Raw genomic sequence first — 20,805 nt, forward strand, 5'->3', positions numbered from 1 at the left:
GGATGATGTGTGAGCAAAGACCTGAAGGCACCAAGGAAATGGACAGTGAGTGCACCTGGCTGAAGAGCTTCCTGGCAGAAAGAAACTGCAAATGCAAAGGCTCTGAGGTAGGTGCATGACTGAGCTATTTGAGGTCTGGCAAAGAGGCTGCTGTGTGAGTAAAGAGAGGGCTCAGTGGTTGAGTGCTTGCTTAGCATGTGTTAGGCCCCATGTTTGATTCCCAGGATGGTTGGAAAAGAAGACAGAGGGAAAGCGAGGGTGGGGACAGAGAGAAAGAAGAGCGAAAGAGAGAGAGGAAAAAGGAAGAACGGGGGAGAAAGAAAAAGGAAGGAAAGGGGGGAGGGAGAGGAGAAGGAAGAAAGTGCATGACAGGGAAGGGGAAAGGAAGGGAAGGAGGAGGGAGGAAAGAGGAGAGAAAAGGTGCTAAGCAACAGCCCTGCTTACTGCTTACTGCCTTCCAGTTTCTCCATTTCTCCCTCCGCACCTGCCACCTCGTCTAGCCCTTACACACCCATGAGAGTTGCACACCATTGTACAGGGGCTGAAACTGTGCCCCTGTAACTGACAGCTCAAGGCCACACGAGTCAGGATGGAGCTGGAATCCAGACTCTAGTCCACAGGAACCCAGTACCCCACTTTGATCTCCCCCCTCATGTAAACTCTGTCCCCCTTGGGCCCCCCCACCCTCACGAGCATGGGCTCTTGGGTGGGGCCTCTCTTACTCAACAATGGCCCATTCTTCTGCAGGCCCCCCCCAGGCCCTCCAGAGCCCCAGAACTCAGAACATTGCTGTGGAGGCTTCAGTGGGCTCTGTATGCCTAGGAAAGGGGCTGTGTTTGTGCCCCTTTTGGAAAGCCTAGCTGCTTCCAGGAGCTGCTCCCATCACAGGAAAAGCCAGGATCTCACTGTTCAGACCACTGTGCCTCTTCTAGAGTGCTGTGGAGTTTGCTGTCTCACCAGTTTGGTCCTCCAGGTAAATCCCGGGTCTGCCCTCACAGCCTCACAGTGCCAGTAACTGAAGATGGCTACTCATTAGCATCAACCACATGGCCTTAAGGGAAAAAATGGCACTCAAACTAACCTTGCTCAGACCTAGTGGGTTTGGGCTCGAGGGGCAGTATTGAATTTTACAAAATTCCTACAAGAGATTTGTGTAGCCCTGGCTGGGAATCATTAAAAGTGACTATGGTATGTGTTGTGAGGATTAAAGTAGATCATTTCCTCATTCATTCAGCAAATACTCACTGATCCCCAATCTGTGGACTGTTCTAGAACCTACAGACAATGATGCGTATGATTAAAAGTTTAAAAAGTAGGCGAAGGACTACTTGTTTGTACTCCTAGCGTTCCTGACATGCAGGAGGATGAGGCAGAAGGATCATGAGTTTGAGGCCAGCTGTAGCTACATAGTAAGATCTGGTCTTTACACAAATCAAAGTTAGAAGCAATAATACAAGTAAGGAAATTACAGAAGCAGAAGCAGACACTCATAGCAAGGCAAAACTATCTGGGAAGACAGGTCAAGACCAAGGGAGTCAGAGAAGACCCCTCTGATGAGCAGAAAAGATGAAGACAGAGAGAAAACACGAAGTAGGCAGAGGCAAAAGAAAGGAAGGAGACCAGGATGGCTATAACAGGGCTGACGGAGAGAGAGGGAGGGGAGGGGAGAAGGGTAAGATCAGATGGGGATAAAGATGAGGATTTGAATTTACGTCCCCAGGATCTGCACAAAGAGAGAAGGAGAGAAGGAGGAAGGGAAGGAAGGAGAGAGGGAAAGAAGAAGGGAGGTGGGGATAGGGATCAGGGTTCCCCTACCACCTCTAAATGCTTGCCTCAGTCCAGTGTCACTGGAGAGATGGTTTCTCTGATCATCCGCTTAACAAAGCCTTGTGGGTACAGGACCCAAGCCTGGGTAGGCTAGCAGGGGTCTCGAGACCTCGTGGATGGACTGGGAATTCTTGGGTGAGGCCTTGCCAAAGATCCCTGAAGGGAGACCATGAAGGTGAACCCCCCCCCACTTCACCCCCAGGCACAGCTTCTGTTCCAGGCCATGAGCAGGTCATCTATTTCAACAGGCTGCCCACTGTGCCAGCCTGGCATTGAGCCAGGGCTCTGCTCTCTCTGCTGCCCCCCACAGAACAGCCATGGAACAACACCGGATACCCCTGCTAGGGCTACTGTTGTTGGCTGCTGGAGCCTTGGTGGATGGCAGAGACGCTGGCATCAACTTTTCCAAGCCGGTGCACATCGTACAAGAGGGCAACCTGATGGTGTTGACGCCCGCCGGCCTGACCCAGGCACTGAACCAGACCCGCTTTCTCATGGTGCTTTTCTGTGAGTGTCTTGGCTTGGGTGGTGGGGAGCAACTGAGCACTTTATCTAGTGCTAAATGCATGAGAACACACCATGAGTTTTGACAAACAGTCTGTGTTAGTGGCTATGGGACGTGGGTCCCCCAATCCAGCTATCTCAGGTTAAGCTTGGTAACAGGTGCTGGTGAGCTGGCATTTCAGCGTGGCTTTGTGCTGTGTCTGGATCTGAAATGCTCGCTACATCCCAGCCCTGAGTTTTTATTGTGTTCCTTAATTATCCTGGATCATTTGCAGTTTGAATACTTGAAAGCTCACTCACACATGTTTCCTTTCCCTCCACACTGGCTGAGAGTGGGAAGACAGACTCCATTCAACCTATCACTTGGCAACCATTGATTCCTGCCAATACCCAATTGAATTCAAAAGGAGTTCTCACACATGGACTGGCCTCCTAACGTGACCTTCAGAGAAATGAATCCCTTGATTTTTATAAGAAGAGCAGAATTTCACAAGAGTTGTAGTCATGATGAGGTGTTTATTTATTCATCCCATGCCAGGCATGTAAGCCAAGTGCATCTATACACCCAGAAAAAGTCAGAGGGCAGACTCTCCAACCTCTGTCCTGGCAAGGACTCTCACTGGTATAAGACCATGAGCAAGTGGGACATTTTGCTGTGCCTCAGTTCCCCTTAGGTAGAAAATTGACATCATCATCATCATAAGATTTATCCCCATGGTGAAAAAAAATCACTTTATCTATCTATGTATCTATCTATCTATCTATCTCTATATCTATCCATCTATCCTACAATGCAATAAACAGTATGGAACTGACTGGTGAATCTCATTTCACTTCATGATGTGGCCACTATTATTTTTACAAGGAAAAAAAGCACAGCTTAGAGAGATTGCCACATGTTCTCAGCATTACTGAGCTCAAAGGGCCTTTGGTGAGCAAGTCTCTTCAGTGGCCCTATTTCATGACCCATTAGGTTACACCCTAGCCACACTTCTGAAATCTCCTGCTCATTCTTCGTGAGCCCGAGGAGCTCAGCAGTCCACCCCAGGTAGGATGGAGAGAGCTCCCCCCACCCCCCCCAGCCTAGTCGTGTCTTCATGTTTGTTCTTTCAGACAATCCATTCTCAAAGCAATCCAAGAACTTAGCCAAGGAGCTGGGCAACGCTGTGGATATCCTGGGCAAAGGCAAGAACGGGATTGGCTTTGGCAAGGTGGACATCTCCGTAGAGAAGGAGCTGAAGCAGGAGTTTAACATCAAGAAGACTCCAGACTTGAAGCTATTCTTCGAGGGCAACAGGTCAGAACCCATCGCCTGCAAAGGTAATGGGGCTCGGGTGCTGAGAGGATTTTGTGCACATGTGAAGTAAAGAAGTGCCTTTGGCAGCCTGACGTGGGAGGCTTTGATGTCGCAGCTGTGGTACCCTTAAAATCTTGGAGCACCCCGCTCTTTCCTTCCTCCATACCCAGCTGGCAGCGGGGGTGGGAAGGCAGGAGATCTCCCTGGGTGGTATTCATGGAAGTGGCACACATCCCTTCTAGTTGTAGAGTTGTGCTGTGAGTGCAACACTCTCAGCTCAGTGGGGACAGGACTGGGAAACTTCCCCACCGAAGACTGAGTTCTTAATCCCATCCTTTACTCCCTAGTATTCTACTTTGGACTGATTTTTGACAAGGTCCCTAGGTTCAGGTTAGCTGGTAGTGGGAACTCACCCTTTCTAGGAAGGCACTTAAATGACTGATTGATTTCCACAAATGGAGCTTGAACCCAGAGCTTCACATTCTTTCTTGACTTTTTTTTTTTTACTCAAACATAATGCTCTACCACTTGAGCCATACCTCCACTTTTGGCTTTTTGGCTGATGAATTGGAGATGAGTCAGATTTTGTCTGCCTGGTCTGGCTTTAAATTACAACCCTCAGATCTCAGCTTCCCAAGTAGCTAGGATTACAGATGTGAGCCACCAGTGCTTGTCCTGGCATTCTACTCTTGAGCTACCAGCTTTGTTTTGCTGTTTTACGTATGTTTTGGATAAGATTTGTTATTCTTTTTCCTAGGCTGGCCTAGAATTGCCGTCATTCTACCTACATTTCCTTGTGTAGGTTGATTACAGGGATGAGCCGCCTTGCTCAGTGGGTTTTTGGAGATGGTGGTCTCGCTAACTTCTTTTGCTCAGGCAGAACCCAAACCATAATCCCGATTCCTGCCATCCAAGGAGCTGGGATTGACTGCAAGTGTGTACCACTGTGCCCAGTTCTTGTATAATCTATTCATGGACTCAACTCACTTAACCAAGACCCGTCCTCCCCACCTCCTTCCACTTTTTTTTTTGACAACCTGCAATGTATCAAATCCTATCTTGGCATTGCAGATGTTTGGAGAATCTTGAGCCTTGGAATGGCATGCAGGTATGTACATCTTAATTTAAAAAAGAAGTTACAATACCAATGCATAAATGGACACAGACTGATGGAGAGGATGGATGCCCCGTGATGGGTGTAGAAGACTCAGGCAGATGAGATTCCCTTTCACTGGGTCTGACATGTCTGTGCAGTGAGCACTAGAAGGGCCTAGTTGCTGAGCAGGCCAAACAATCTTCCTGAAGGGGCGGAGTGGAGAGTGTTTCAAACCAGACCAAGGCGGAAGGAGGAGGAGGAGGAGGAAGAGGAGGAGGGGTGGGGGGAGGGGTGGCGGCAGGGAAGAGACCTGGATTGCAGAATGCATTGTAGTTCTGGGAATGGCCACCAGGGGCCAGGCGAGACACAGGACAGGCTGGTAGGGCAAACAGAACTGTCACATAACAGCTGGCAAGAGCAGTGGAAGGGAGGGCAGGGTGGGGGCTGGCAGGGGGAGAGAGGGGAGCCAGAAAAGGGGGATGGGTGGTAAGTTGAGGACTGACTCTCAATCATGGGACTCCCAAGCAAGAAGTTCCTAGCTGTGTGCTGTCTTCAGGGAAAGCTGTGAAAAGAAACAAAACAAACACAGACACAAAAGCCAAGAAGGCTATTTCTGCTCATGGCCTGGCTCAGCCGCTGGCTTGTCCACAGAGAACCAACAAGATCACCGTGTGGCAACTTCCAGAATCATGTGAGGTTGGCAGGGTCCCCAAGGCCTTTCTAGACTCTTTAGTGGTGCAAGCCAGTGCCTGGAGCCTTCCTCTGCCATCTGGGAAGCTTCATCCTCACCTCCTCCAGACAGTCTGTCCTGGACTGTCCAGGGGAGAGAGTCTTATCCTCTTTCTGTGGTCTTAGAGTGCCTGGCATTCCCCCCTGCCCCTCCCTACAGCTCCTTGCCTCAGGAGTAAGAGCCAATGCCACCTCCATTGCTGGGTCTAGACAAGAGGCAGCACACACTCTGAACCCCCTCCCCCCCCACAAAGGTACTAAAGTCATTTTATTGGCCTATGGAGAAACTGAGGCACAGAAGCATCTCAGCTAGCAGGCATTGGAGTCATCGCAAAGCTTTAGGTAAAGAGCTGCATAATAAATATACTCTAGCTCTTAAGAGTTAGGAATTCTATCATATCCACCAAGTTGGTGGGTGTGGGGTAAAAGCAGCCATATGTCAACGAATGGGTGTGGCTGTGTGCCAATAAAACTTTATTTATAGGAATCAAACAGCAGGACAGATTTAGTTTGTTGAGCCCCGCTCTTTATTTTGTTGTTCACTAACTACAAGGCGGATGGAATTCTTAGGATGATCATACTTGGCTCCCTGGCCCCTCGTCCAGTGCTTGGCATTTAGGCCTTTTACTTTTTTTTCTTATACATATTTTTTGAGTTTGAATGGAAGAACTAGCAAGGGTAACTGTGGAATGAGGGGACAGCCTATTTTCCAGCTGGGTCCCATTTTCCTCAATATTATTCCCAGGCTGGAGCGAGGGCTGGGCAACTCAGGATATCTGAAGTTTAAGACATGCATGAGGTACAGAAACTTGAACAAGTCTTGCAGATCTGGATGTCCAATTTTTCATTTTCCAGACAGGATGAGTAATGGCATCTTTGCCTCCTTGACAGGGGATAGAGCTCTGCACACCTCCTGCAATGTGACTTGTTATAAAGCAACTCTTCTGAGACAGGTGGAAGTTCTTTGCTAGGCCAAAGTTGAGACCCCTTCTCTCTCTCTAATCTCCAAGGATTGGTGGCAATAGACGGCCTTGGCCAGTCACCTCCCCAAGAAGGAGACTCAGATTTGCCTCTGGGTATTCATAGAGGTATTAATACCAGCGCAAAGTATGCCTGGAAACAGGCAGCCTGGAGCCAGTCCCAGTCAATCATTGACACAGCGTTCACACCTCAGTTGTCACCTTGTCTTCTGGCTGAGAGCCCAGCACCAGGGGACATGCCACAGTGGTCAGCAAGGCCAGTTCTCTAGAGATGGGGCAGTCAACGTGGTCCAACTCACAGCTACCTCCGTTCAACCAGATCCTAGGGCAGAAATGCTATCTGTTGAAGATGGGCTGAGATCAAGTCCCCTGATGACTCATTTGCTTTATACTTTCATCCTGGATATAACACACACACACACACACATTTCGATATAGTACATATGTGTATATGTATATAGTTATAGATATTTAGTACCCACTATGAGCAAATGAACGGCAACAACAACAAACAGCAACTTCACAAAGTGCTAAATTTAATAAGAAAATCAACTCCTACATCATCATCTCCAGCAAGCCCTTCGCACACTGATTTCAACACATGTTTGTGCAATGATTTGGTGATCTTCAATCAAAGGAGAACAGTGCAATGGTAGGGGAATGTGGGTGTTTCTACTCCCAGGACTAAAGGGCTGTGCTTGGTTTTGTTTGTCAAGCACGTGAAGAAAGCAAGGAAAGGAGGGACGTACAGATTGTGAACAGCTTCCCAGACTATCTCACAACCAACATCGATTTATCTCATAAAAATAAGTTTCCATCTCTCCCATCCTCAGACACCAAGATAAAAAAAAATTCATACTTTATATTCCTAACCATCACGTGAATTGGATCTTTCCTAGAAGAGACATGTCTCATGACCTTGTGCGTTTCCAGGGAAGGGGCTATATGTCCTCATTTTAGAAGCAAAGGCCTTCGTGTAACTGAGAAATGGAAGTCAGGATTCCATGATTCTTAGGAGAATTTTTTTGGCGGGGGGAGTGGGGTCTCAGCTAAGGAATTTAGGACCACAGAGGCAGATGGTCTTTTATCACTTCCTAAGATCACCTCTGTTTGTTGTCACCCTGGAGGGTGGTGACTAAGGACCTGAATCCTCAGGTCTGCTTGTTGACTGCCTGAGGAAAAAACGGAATATTGGCATCTTTTTCCCCCAATGGGAAAAATAAGGGTATCTTATATGATGGAGATGACTTGCAAATTTCATGGAAATGCAACTGTCAGTACAGCAACTTGCTGGACCTTGGTTCAGTGGTATAATGAACTCCGGTGAGCATTCATAGCTTAAAACTGCGGGAGGGGGGTGAGGAGGAAATAGTGACCTTGATCTTGACCTTGATCTTTCAAGGCTGGGTATCAAGACTAGAGACTTGTATTCACTGAACATGAAAAGACAGGGTTGATAGCTAGTCCTAGAGGAAACCTTGGTTAGGTACATTTGACTGACTTTCTCTTCTCTCTGTCTGTCTGTCTGTCTCTTTTTTCCAGGAGTGGTTGAATCGGCAGCTTTGGTGGTTTGGTTGAGAAGACAAATTAGCCAGAAAGCATTTTTGTTCAACAACAGCCAGCAGGTGGCAGACTTCGTGAAAGCCAGGCCTCTGGTCATTGTGGGTTTCTTCCAGGTACCTGCTGGGCAGGAGGTGGGAGATGACTTCCTAAGATTTCTGTGTCTAAAAGTGAGCGGGGTCATTCCCAGCCCCATTTCCCCTTACCCAGTCCAGCTGGGTTTTTTTGGGGTCAGAAGCATGGAATCATGAGAATGGAAATATTCAGGAACGGAAGAATAAGTAGAGAGACATATTTATTTGAGCTGGTTTGAATAGTCAAGTTGATCTTCCTGGGATTTTCATGTAGAACACCACAGGATAAAGGAATGTCTTCATTTTTCTAGTTGGGGACTCATTGCTTTAATCTGAACCACGGCTGCCAGCCTGCTTTGATCAAGCCAGTCTTCATCCTTATATACTTTACAAGCATCTGTAGAAAGGAGAATCTTTGGTGCTTTATAATCATGTACCCATTTGAAAAATACATGGGCCCCCACCAAAGTGCAAGGAGGAGAGAGACTGGTAAAAGTGCATAGAGAGCTTAAATATGCCTGTGAAATGGCCTGGGATAATCTACTAGTGGGTTCATTGTTTTTTAATTCAGAATTTATGTGTTTTATATTAAGAAAAGCAAACTTTTTGCTTTTTAGAAAATGAGTTTCTCATACATCCTAACCAATTTAAATGGATGATCTCTCTCTCCCAGTTATTTATTTATTTTTTTTTGCCAGTCCTGGGCTGAGCTCAGGGGCTGAGCACTGTCCTTGGACTTTCTCAAGGCCAGAGCTCTACCACTTAAGCCTCAGCACCACTTCCAGCTTTTCCAGGAATCGAATCTGGCTCTTCATGCATGCTAGGCAAGCACTCTACTACTAGGCCAAACTCCCGGCCCAGAAGGTCAGAATTTTAACATCTTATGTGGAAAGGAAATGGGAAGAGAATGTGTCTCCTCTTCTCTTCCTCCTCATCCTCTCACTCTCATTCCCCCCCCCTTCCTCCTCGAATATTTTTGGCTCCAATTTTCTTTCAAGCTAAAGAATGAAAACAAAAATTCTAGCCACATCTTGAATAGCAAGTTCACATTTGATCTTTCATGTGCTCAAATCCATTGCATCTTCTGAAAGTAAGGATTAAGGAATAAATGTTAAGATTCTCAATCCATGGATTGGGACAGACATTTAAAAATATATGTGTAATATCTATTTTATTAATAATTCTCAAAAAGCCTTTATTTTTAATAATTAGAAAAGATGCAGATAATTTTCTCCATGATCTCTGAGGATTTACCTATGTAGAGTTTATCCATAGGCAGAAAAGCATTTAGAAAATTGAAAATGGAGCTGTGGCTCAAAGTGGTAGAATGCTAGCCTTGAGTGAAGGAGCTCAGGGAGAGTGCCCACGCCTTGAATTCAAGACCCACAACTGACAACGAAACAAAACAAAACAAAAAACAAAGCCTTGCCCAACATACTTTTCCAAACAGGACTTAAAGGAAGAAGTAGCAGAACTGTTCTACGATGTGATCAAGGATTTCCCAGAGCTTACTTTTGGGGTGATAGCAATCCAGAATGCCTTTGAACGTTTTCATGTTGTCTTGGACAGCGTCCTGGTATTCAAAAAGGTAGGCTGTGGTGGGCAGGCTGAGGGGGGGGGTGGTCTCTGGTTCAAAAGTTGGTAGGAAGAGGTATGAACTCTGTACAAACTTGGGCTCTTGACCACTCAAGTGCTGCTCAACTGGTGTGAAATTTGTTCCCTGGTGGGTTTTAATTTTATTATTACTTTTTTTTCCCCAGCTGTCTTCCTTTGGGAGCTCCTCCTTTCTTTAGCCAGTTAGGGTTTCTCATCCAGATTCAGCTCCAAGTAGCTCTTGGTCCATGTTTTCCAAGCCTCACACCTCCAACCACTATCATTGTACACCAAGGACTTGTAAGTAGATTTCTTTCATCTCCCATCTCAGCATGGCTGAGGCGCCAGATGAAATCTGCTGTCCAAATCCCTCCTAGAGTTTTTATTCACACCCTTGCTCAGCACAAGATGTCATTGTGTTTCAGCGCACAGCAGCTGGACATGTTGGTCAATTAGAGCTGACAATGTCATTAGAGAGCTGAGATTTCACAGTTGCTACATATCCATATTTACCCCCCTATGATAATTGGCTCAGCATTTATAGTTAACCAGGTACCCGGGCTATGTCTTACATTCTGTGAGGGTCCTTGATGTTTTATGTTTCCTCCAGGGAAAAGACTGTGCTATTTAGATTTATTGTATGTATTATTTATGTGTATTGTCTATATTACCAACATTTCCCTTCACTGCTTTTCTTTCTTTTGCTCAAGGGAAAAATGGTGAAACGCAGAGAGCTTATCAATGACAGTACCAACAAATATGACCTCAATCAAATCATAAGGCAGCACCTCACAGATTTTGTGATCGAATACAATGTGGAGGTGAGTGAGCACCGGGGTCCCCAGAAGACAACTGAGGCAGCGGTGAACATGTCGCAGGCCCTGGATAATCTGTGTTTCCTGTCATCGCAGAACCGGGATCTGATTTACGAATTGCGCATCTCAAACCACATGCTGCTCTTTGTCTCCAGAAACTCTGAGTCATATGAGCTCATAACTCAGTATTACAGACTGGCATCGAAGGAATTCCAAAATAAGGTTTGTGGAATGTGCTGCGGCTAGTTGGCCATGTATATGATAGATGGTATATATGTAGATGATGTACATAGATATGAATATGATATATACAATAATGTATAATATAGAACATAATATATAATATAAAACAGCATAATAGTATAATTAACATTATATACTACATATGCCTTATATGTACATATAATCTATACAACTGTAATGTCACATATATTGCATGTTATATTATCTTATATAATATATATTACACACATTACATATAGACACATAATAAATAATATATGTAATATTGCATATATAGTATGTAATAAGTATATGTTATATAAAATATACAACATGCATATATTATATATTATTTAATGTATATTTAATAATAATCACATAATATATAATATATAAGTATATATTAATTTATTTTTTTACATAAGAAATGAGCAAAGCCAGCTATATAATTTAAACTTCAAAAATTACTTTTAAGGATTTGTGCGAAGGGGTTTCCATTTGCTGTCAGTTTATGAGAACAATGCCTCTTGACCAGAGCTACCCCTTTTCATCATTCTCTTCTGAACGTGTATTTTGTTTTTGCTTTTTTTTTTTTTTTGCCAGTTTTGGGGGCTTGAACTCAGGCCCTGAGCACTGTCCTTGGGCTTTCTCAAAGCCAGCACTCTCCCACTTGAGCCACAGCACCACTTCCAGCTTTTTGTCTATGTTTGTGGGATGGAGGAATCAAACCCAGGGCTTTGTGCATGCTAGGCAAGCACTCTACCACTAGGCCAAACTCCTGCCGCTTGTGTATTTATATAGCTGTTTTTCGGACCCGCATACCAGTGTGATTATAGTATTTGAGTTTATTTTGAAATCCATAAGCTCCCTTCTTCTCTTCCTTTTCTTGCCAAGCCTTTGACTTTTCATTCATCTGCCTTTGTAGTCCATCTACTACGGGAATGTAATGGTTGGCTGTGTTTCTGGTGGGCCCCCTTCCTCCAAGGGTGATGGCAAAGAGGGTAGCTCTTGGCTTGGAAATGAAGGTCAAGGAGGATTATACTTGCCTGGGGACAAGGAATATGAGCCGCCTGAAACATGGATTTTTTTTTTTCTGGCAAATGACTGTTGACACCCTCAACTGTCACCCCACACAGAGTGAATTCAAGTTTGTCTTCCTTTTACAAGATAGATGAAGAGTTTCTGGACCTCAAGGCTGCAGGCTACTCCTGCTCAAAACAGAGAGTTGTTGTAGGAGTTAGAAAATCTAAATTCTAACACACCGAAGACTGAGTTAGGATGCATTGCTAATTCAGACCAATCTGGACTCTGTAGTAAAATAATACTACTATTACCACTACAACTACTACTAATAAATTAGAGTATCTTCACATCGAGCAATGGTGCAGTTCATAGGTTTATTATGACTATCACTACCATTATCATCATTAGAAATAAATCTGCTTTTTTCCTAAGCTCTGTGTATCACCACTGGCACTATCCGGCTATTTGCTTCATTATTTCTTTATTTTCATTTATTTACTCATTTGTGTGTGTGTGTGTGTGTGTGTGTGTGTGTGTGTGTGTGTGTGTGTGTGTGTGCACACACCAGTAACAGTGCTCATAGTCAGGGTCCGGGTTCTATCCCTTAGCTTTTTCACTCAATGATCACACTTTACCACTTGAGCCACAGCTCCACTTCTGGCTTTTTGGTGATTAATTGGAGCGGAGTCTCCAGGACTTTCCTGCCTTGGCTGGCTTTGAATCTCAGATCTCAGCCTCCTGAGTAGCTAGGGTTACAGATGTAAGCCACCAGAGTCTGACCCCTCTCTATTTCCCTAAGAAGTATGACAGGCCAAGTGCTAATGGCTATTGCCTGCCTATGAGTTTGGGAAAGAAGCCTTCTTTAAGTCAGGGGTGCTCCATACACCCAGTATTTGTATCCCATTAGGTTACAAGTCCTCTCCCTCCACCAGAGGTCCTGAAAGACAAGATTTTTTTTTTTTAAACTTGGCAGATTCTTTTCATCCTTGTGGATGCAGACGAACCCAAAAACAAATTCGTCTTTGAGTACTTCCGAATCACAGAGGTCAACATACCGTCTGTCCAAATCCTAAACTTAAGCTCTGATGCCAGGTACAAAATGCCTACAGACGACATAACCTATGAAAACCTCAAGAAGTTTGCTCGCAGCTTCCTGAATAAAAATGCCAAGGTAAACTTGTTCTTAGTTATGTTTTATACAGAACTTCAAAATGATTCCTTGTAAGTTTTTCTTTTTCTTTTTTTTTTTTTGGTACTGGTGTTGAGTCTTGAACTCAGAACCTGAACATTGTCATTTAACTGTCCTGTCCTGGGTCTGATGCTCTATTACTTGAGCCACAGCTTTACTTCTGGTCTTTTCTGATTTATTGGAGATAAAGAGCTAGAACTGCAGACATTCTGTAGAGCTAATTCATCCGGTTGGAAACTCTAGTCCACCTCTAAGCCCTTGGTCTCTAACCTAAAAGACTTACTTGGCCCAAGGGTAGATATGTAGATTGGGAAGTAAAGCGTTAGAGAACTATCAAGATTTGCTTCAAAGGCTTTAGGTGATAAAACAGACAAGGAGCGAGAAGAGCCTCAGGCAAGATAGTCCCCCACTGTTGATCCAGCACTGCTCTCCTGAGCAAAGGGATCCTATTATTTCTATTCCAAACTGAGATGCCTTTGAGAGCAAGGTTGGGGGGATGGAGGCAGTTTTTATAATATTATTGACTAATAGGAGGAAACGGAGTGTCTCCAGGCAACCCAAACTCTATGGCCAATCTTACTTTGCAGTATTTCCATTCCCTCTGTCTCGCCCCACCTCTCCACCTTCAGGGTACCTTCAGAGGCCCAGATTGTGAGGGCTTCATAAACATGCGCTTTAAGGATTCCGCATGCTAAGCCATGGGAAGCCAGATCTGCATGATTCAAAAGAAAGCCCCTTTGTGTAGAAAATGTGAGGATTGACAAAGATGTGAGATAACTGGGAGGCTGCTCCAGTGCCCTTGGGGGACCAATAAGAGCCACCAGCCCTGGGGACAGTGGATGCAGGAGATAGGTAGGAGGCAATGGGAGGAGAGGAATATGTACACTGAGGTTTCTTCCTTTGAACAGAAGAGCGGAGTTCATTCTTTCATTTGGTCATTGGTAAAGCATTTATTGAGGTCCTACTATGTACCTGGTAGTGGATTACTCAATGATATAAGTCCTTTATGACATCCCATCTCCTGGGATGGAAACACAAAGAATGAGCTATGAATGAGATAAACAGAGAAGCAACTCAACTGACAAACTAATAGGACCTCATTTGGCCTGGGGCTGGGGGTGGGGTAGAGGCGTCAGTCAAAGGTGTTTTTCCCTTGAGGTCATTCTCAAGGGTAAATTTGGATTAACTAGGCCAAGAAGGAGGAGTAGAGTCTGGGGTGGCCTTTTAGATGTAGGTCTCCTAGTTGGTGGAATAAGATGTGATGTTGGTTCTCTGACGAGATGTGGGGGCCCCTTGTTGAATTTGCTTCCTAGAAACACCAACCCAGTGAAGACATCCCGAAATATTGGAACCAGGGCCCGGTGAAGCAGCTGGTAGGGAAAAACTTCAACATCGTTGTCCTGGACAAGGAGAGGGACGTGTTCGTCATGTTCTGTGAGCATCTGCCCTGGGGGCTGTGGGGAGCGCAGGAGTCTAAGCTTACCTCGTTTCAAGTGTTGTTCCTGAGTTCTTAAGCAATGCAACCTCTAAGCTCCAAGATCCAACCATGTACTGCCTTGGTGATGGTCCCCAGGGGGGAAAAAATCCAACCTCCCCACCCAACACTGAGAGATTAGATCAAACTGTGAGCCCATACCATGCCACTTCCTCTGGCCAATGAGTTCTTAAAATGTTGTGGCATGATATATATATATGGTGCATCACCTGGCATCTGTCATTTTATTTTCTCCATGCTGTCTCCTCCCTTGTATGGACCATTCTATGAACCAGAATCTCTGGGAGCAGAAGAGTCCACACTATCACACAGTTTGTAAGTGCTGGAGGGCAGATTTGAACTTAGGCAGTTGGACTCTATCTTTGTGTTCAGAATCCCTCTAGCCTTGGTCTTTATACATGACCTAATCCATTAGCCCAGTTAATGTAGAGATCTTCCCTTTGTACCATGTTTGGACTCACCAAACAACTTATTATTATTATTATTTATTCTATTAGAATTATTTCCAGAGCTCACCTAAGGGTCATTGCCATTTCCTAGAGTTTCTGATTTGCAGGGGAGGAGCCAGCAAGCCAGAGAAGAAGAGACTGAAATGATTTCAACTCTCATCTCTTATTTTTTTTATTAGGGTCACTTATCAATGAGCCAGGCAGGTGCTTGGTGAAAGGCTTGTAATTAGTTAGTGACTCGAGACAGTGGCTTTCTTCATGTTGCAGGTCAAAGCAAGTCCAGTTTCAGAGACATTCATTAGCTTGACCAAAGTCACACAGGAAGAAGGAAGGGCACGGGTCCAGCAGGAGGGCTGTGCCACCACTGGACTGATTGTGTATGATGGGCCTTTTACCATCATGCTGCATAATCATATCCACGGAACTAGGCGTTTGAGGTCAATGCAGTGTAATCAGGATAATTTACTGCCTTTCAATGACAGTCTTAGGGCGGCCTTTCTCTACTTACCTGACACCCAGAGTTCTGAGAACATTCATTGCTTTGGCTTAAAGGCAAGAGTACCTTCATTTTCTTGGAAGCAGGGCTATAGGGCTGGGCCCCCTGGGGTAGGAGCCATTTTACCTCCTCCAGTTCCCAGCCCAGGGCCTGTGGAGCTCTAAGGGAATTGTGGGGTGCTCCTGGCAGAGGGCCTGGCCTTGGAGGCATTTGGTTCAGAAGTTGGAAATGATCACGCAAAGAGAAGTGTGAGGGCTTTGGAGACCATTCCTGTCATACAGCCAGACACTTTGAGCTTTATAGGAAGGATGAAGAAGGTTTGTTTTCCCCAGTTCCCTCCACCACCCCCGCCCCATGCAAAGATCAAAGCTTTGAACCATGATCCTCAGATCTCAGTCTCCTGAATAGCTGGGATTATAAGCACCTAGCTGTAGTACAATCTCTCTACATTAAAGTGGCATGGCTTCAAAATCCTCTAATTACAGGATGATCTTGTCTCTGTCTGAAAAATCTCTGGAAGAAAATGTTAACATGTGAGAAGCATTGATATCTGGGATGGAAAAGGTACTAGGGTCATTTTCTCTCTTTATTTAGTTATGATTAAGATCTGAGCTGTAAAAAATAATCTACTATAGGAGAAAAAATGCAATTTGCATAGCATCTTCATCATAAAAAGAGCACAGTGATAGTGCAGTTTCTAGGGCTTGAACTCAATTCCTGAGCTCTTTTGCTCAAGGCTGGTGCTTTACCCCTTGAACCACAACTCCACTTCTCATTTTCTGGTCATGGACTTTCCTGTCCATGCTGGATTCAGACTGTGACCCTCCGATCTCAGCTTCCTGAAGAGCTAGGGTCACAGGCATCCTGCTAGTGACCTTTCTTTTCTTTTCTAGATGCACCCTGGTCTACGAAGTGCAGGGCTCTTTTCCCACTACTGGAGATGTTAGGTATCAAGTATCAAAACCACACCACCATCACCATCGCCAAGATCGACATCACAGCCAATGACATCCAGCTCCCCAACCCGGACCAGTACCCATTCTTCAGGCTTTTTCCCACCGACTCTGAACAGGTGAAAGGCTTCTCCCTCCCCCCACCCTCATAATGGAAAATGCTGTCTTGTTTATCGTGAGGGACTTGACTTCCCTCTATTTCCAGCTCTGCCCTCTACCATATCAGCTCCTTTCTCAGCTCTAGCCCCCAGGAAGCTCTTCAAGTTTATTTTCAAGTAGCTGCAGTTCTGAGACAATGTTCTCTTTACACAGAACTCAAGACAAGTTACTCACTGACTTCAGCATGATACCAAATGAGGGCATGGCCTGGTCCCTTCGGGAACAGCGTCCTCTAGCCCGCACAAAATATTGGGGCGGGGGAGGGTTGGGATGGTATCACATGAGACACATAATGGTTAATGCCCATCTGTGACCCATCATCAGCATTGACAGAGCTCGCCACGTGCTGCCCTGGCACATCCAAGTGTCAAAGAAGCTTGAGCCAGGCAAGCTTGAGCTTGTATACTCCTGAGAAGGATGTCGTTGGGTGTGGGGCCATCTCTAAATGCAATGGGAATTGAGGAAGCGGGTTAGATGACCCTGAAATCAGATTCAAGGAGGGACCACGACCTGTAGGTAGGATACACGGTGTGAACAAAGAGATGGGCAGAAGGGAGCCACTCAACCACTGGCACAGTGATGCCCATCTGGTATAGAAGATGGACAACCTGTCTGCGTGGAGAGAGTGAGACTAAGGGTTCAATCAGCAACCTGAGTTTTACCGGTTGTCACAAGTGGCAGGAAATGACTTCTTGGCCTTCCTAAAGATGAAAAAGAAGGCTGGACACCCATGGCTCATACTTGTAACCCTAGCTACTCAGGAGGCTGAGACTTGAGGATCATAGTTTGAAGTCAGCTCAGGGAAAGAAAATCCTGGAGACCCTTCTTTTCAGTTAACCACTAAAAAACCAGAAGTGGAGTGGTGGCTCAAGTAGTAGAGCACTAGTCTGTTAAAAATAAAGTTCACCAACAGTACTCAGGCCTTGAATTCCAACACACACACACACACACACACACACACACACAGAGAGAGACTAAAAGTGGGCGACAGCAGTGAAGATTGTATAGCCCTTCGTCAGATGTGTTGTTTATATAAACAACTCTTATCATTGTTAGGATGATCATAGTAGAAAATGTATCCCAGGAATCACACCAGGCACCTAGTACATTTCATATTTCAACTCATTTAATGTTTACTGGTCTGAACTTTGCTTTACAGATGAAGAAACTGAGCCAATGAGGTTCTTTAAGCAGCCAGGCTTTCAACTTTGGCAATGGGGCTTTATCATCCATGCCGTGTGACCCACCACATTACTGTTATATAATGGAGAAATTCCACCTTTCTTTTAGAGCGTTGCATGGATGAAGGCATCCACTCAACATTACCTAGACTGTTAGGGATTTGAACCCAGATGCCTCCTAGGAACAAAGCATATGCAGCGGCTGAGAATAAGGTGCCATCCCTCACCCAAGCTCTGTTATCTTCCTCAGGCTGTGCTGTATCAAGGAGAACATACCTTGGAGGGATTTTCTGACTTCCTGGAAAGCCAAGTCAAGGTTCAGATTGAGGATGAGGTACAGGGAAAACGGCAATCTTCTCTCCCACTCAAAGTTATTAACTCCATGCGGGAGGAGGAGGGAGGCAGCAAAGTGTGCCCAGAATTCCACGTTCTTGTGCTCTCTGGAGAAGGCTGAGGGTGGCTGGCCAGGCCTCCAGGTTGAGGGCCACTTTCTGGGCTTTCTCTCAAGGGTGTTGATAGCATGGGAGACCTTAGAAATCCTGGGAGGAGCGAAGCCTTCAAGGTAACGAAGCTCCCAGAACTTACTACCCAGCGTCCACTTTCCACAAATGGTAAATGAACCATCCAGATGGGGTTTCCAACTTTGGCCACTATTCTCCAAGGACCACAAGCTCTGGGTCCCCTCATGGTGTCTCATGAGACCATCCTCTGGAAGGTTCCATTTGTATGGAATTCACTTTCTCTTGTAAAGGTCAACGACACTATTTCACTATTTCAGCAATGGTGGAAATTCATTCTATGTAATTGGTAGAATGTCTGGCATGGATGCTCCCACAAGGCCCAAGATACCCCCACACTTACTAGTTGCAGAAAAATGTCTTGGACAAACAAGGCTATCATTAGCTCAACCCACAGTTGGGGATTTAACAACCACATCCCTGGACTTGAAATAGAAGAATGGTCCTGTAGTAGTGTCATAGGTAGGCATGATTGTGCCATCTTGTTTTTTTCTATGAAGACACTCCAAGCCAAATTCTTGATTCTCTCTTTTTTGTAGATACATCTACAAAAAGAGCCTGACAAATCAGTTAGGATATCTAATTAGGTGGCTGTGTTTCCCATTTTGCTCTCTTCCCTCTACCCTTTAATAGTTACTTTCCATCGAACAAAATGAAGAGTTAGAAGAGGAGATGTTAATTGAAGACCAGGAAGTGTCTTTTGAGGAGAAAGAGTTACCTGAGCAGAAATTACCTGAGCAGAAGTTACCTGACCAGAAGTTATTTGAGCAGAAGTTACCTGCTCAGAAGTCTCCTGAGCAGAAGTCACCTGAGCAGAAGTTCCCTGAGCTGAAGAAGAACATGACCAAGCTGGAAATGTCAACAGAGCAGCAGAAAACAGCTCAGGAGGAGAAAGAGGAGGTAGCTAAGTCAGAGGAACCTCTGAGCCAGGACAAGAAACCAAAAGTCAAGGAGGAACTTTAGTTTCTCCAAAGGAAAGAAGGGGCCCATTTCCCAGGCCCTTCATTTTCTGCATGGATCTATTCCAATAATACTACTATATGTTGTTGTGGTGGGCTGAGTTTGGGGTAGGATAATAAACCCCATGAATGTCTCCCATTTTGTTTTAATCTCACAAGCTAATTTTCCTGCTTGACATTGCCTTAGGAGAACTGTTTGGCCTGGAATTCAGTCAAGGCTTCAAGGAAGGTCACAGTGAAACCTTGAATGAATGTTTACTATCTGCGTGCTCTTCCTCTAGTTCTATAACATTTACTGGTGGCTGTATTTTATTTATTTTTTGTTTTGGTGCCATAACCAGGCAAGGAAACCCAAGAGATAGTGAGTTGAAGCTATGATCACACAGCTGGAGTCGGCAAGCTGCATCCCTGGTAGTCTAGGCTTGAGGGATTGTGTACCTCATGTACTGTCTCTTATCAGATTGTGGTACCCCAAGTTCAGCTAAACCTTTCATATGTGTTGAATGGATTGGTTTATGCCTTATATTGGCACAGAGATGCATCCATCCCCAAAGCTGTCCCCAGAATGCTACATCGCAGAAAGTCATATACTCACTCAAGCAGCCATGTGGGGTTCATGGTCTTTCATTTGGTTGTTGCAAGTTTACGAGTTGTACACCCTTCCACACAACTCTACTCACTTCCCTTGTTTGGTCCTGCCCACTTTTCCTGTACATAACCCCATCACCTCCTTCCATACCAACCCCAGTCCCTTCCTTCTACAATTCTTTCCACTTCCTCCATTCCCACTGGTAGTTAACCACTCTCTTTCATCTGCAAAGTTTCAGAATTGATCTCTTTCCTGACTGTCTCCATGCTCCACTCGCCCCACAAAGCATTCTGTATTCATGACAACCACTGAGGCAAGCATGCTTACACCTCCACTTGTTTCAGCTCTGTAATGGCATCTTTATCGTTTTTAGGACAAAATCCCCTGGGTTCACCAGGCCTGAAAGGTCCCAAGAAGTCCTTCCTGGCAGATAGGTTATCCTTTTTCCCCTCCCCTCTCTCCAATCTCTCTTTTTGTCCATTCTTCAAACAAAATGAATTCTCACAATTCTTGTGGGCTCTCTTTCCTTTATGTAAACACATACACACACACACACACACACACACACACACACACACACACACACTCTCAGAATACACTCCCCTGGGGTCTTCATTGCCAGCTGTGCTTTTATCATTCAAATCTCAGCTCCGATGTGACCATCTCAATGAGGTAGACACTAAGATCTGAGAGCATCTTATTCCATAGCACAACCACCTGTTACCTGCATCACACCTAGCACATCAGCTCCATGAGAGCAAACACACCTGTTCTCTTGTTATCCTCTACATAGTAGATGCCCAATAACTGTCCACAAAATGAAGCCAAATCGGGCAACAGCCACTTTCTGAGAGACACAGGATTCCATCGTTAGCCCAGGAGCATTGGAGATGATGAATGTCTGCAAGTCCAAGTTGAACTCTGTGCAATATGCACCAAATGGATTAACATTGCACACTTATTCTCATAGAGTTCTAGAGGTCAGAACTCCGTTTCCTAGACCAGGCTTGGTGATATAGGCTAGTAATCCCAGCACTTAGGAAACTGATGTGAGGAGGGAAATCACAAGACTGAGGCCAGCCTGGGCTTGTCTCAAA

General features: G+C 45.2%; 1 protein-coding gene across 1 annotated transcript; it reads left to right on the forward strand.

Moving 5' to 3' along the window:
- The first annotated feature begins 771 nt into the window (after nucleotides 1-771).
- On the forward strand, nucleotides 772-19,253 carry Pdilt (protein disulfide isomerase like, testis expressed). The gene is made up of 12 exons (XM_090358084.1): nucleotides 772-973; nucleotides 2,138-2,334; nucleotides 3,445-3,651; nucleotides 7,976-8,109; nucleotides 9,518-9,655; nucleotides 10,371-10,481; nucleotides 10,572-10,697; nucleotides 12,694-12,891; nucleotides 14,223-14,343; nucleotides 16,243-16,421; nucleotides 17,893-17,976; nucleotides 18,794-19,253. The coding sequence occupies exons 2-12, from the start codon at nucleotides 2,145-2,147 to the stop codon at nucleotides 19,121-19,123; spliced, it is 1,818 nt and encodes a 605-aa protein (XP_090214210.1). The 5' UTR covers nucleotides 772-973; nucleotides 2,138-2,144; the 3' UTR covers nucleotides 19,124-19,253.
- The last annotated feature ends 1,552 nt before the right edge of the window (nucleotides 19,254-20,805 follow it).

This window comes from Megascapheus bottae, chromosome 25 (genome assembly GCF_031878675.1).
Source record: "Megascapheus bottae isolate mThoBot1 chromosome 25, mThoBot2.hap1, whole genome shotgun sequence".
NCBI classification, from domain to species: Eukaryota; Metazoa; Chordata; class Mammalia; order Rodentia; family Geomyidae; genus Megascapheus; species Megascapheus bottae.

Coding starts and splice junctions, on each gene's coding strand:
- Pdilt (XM_090358084.1), top strand. CDS start 2,145: ATGGAACAACACCGGATACCCCTGCTAGGGCTACTGTTGTTGGCTGCT. Junction 16,422..17,892: donor TTCCCACCGACTCTGAACAG/GTGAAAGGCTTC, acceptor TATCTTCCTCAG/GCTGTGCTGTATCAAGGAGA. Junction 17,977..18,793: donor AGGTTCAGATTGAGGATGAG/GTACAGGGAAAA, acceptor ACCCTTTAATAG/TTACTTTCCATCGAACAAAA.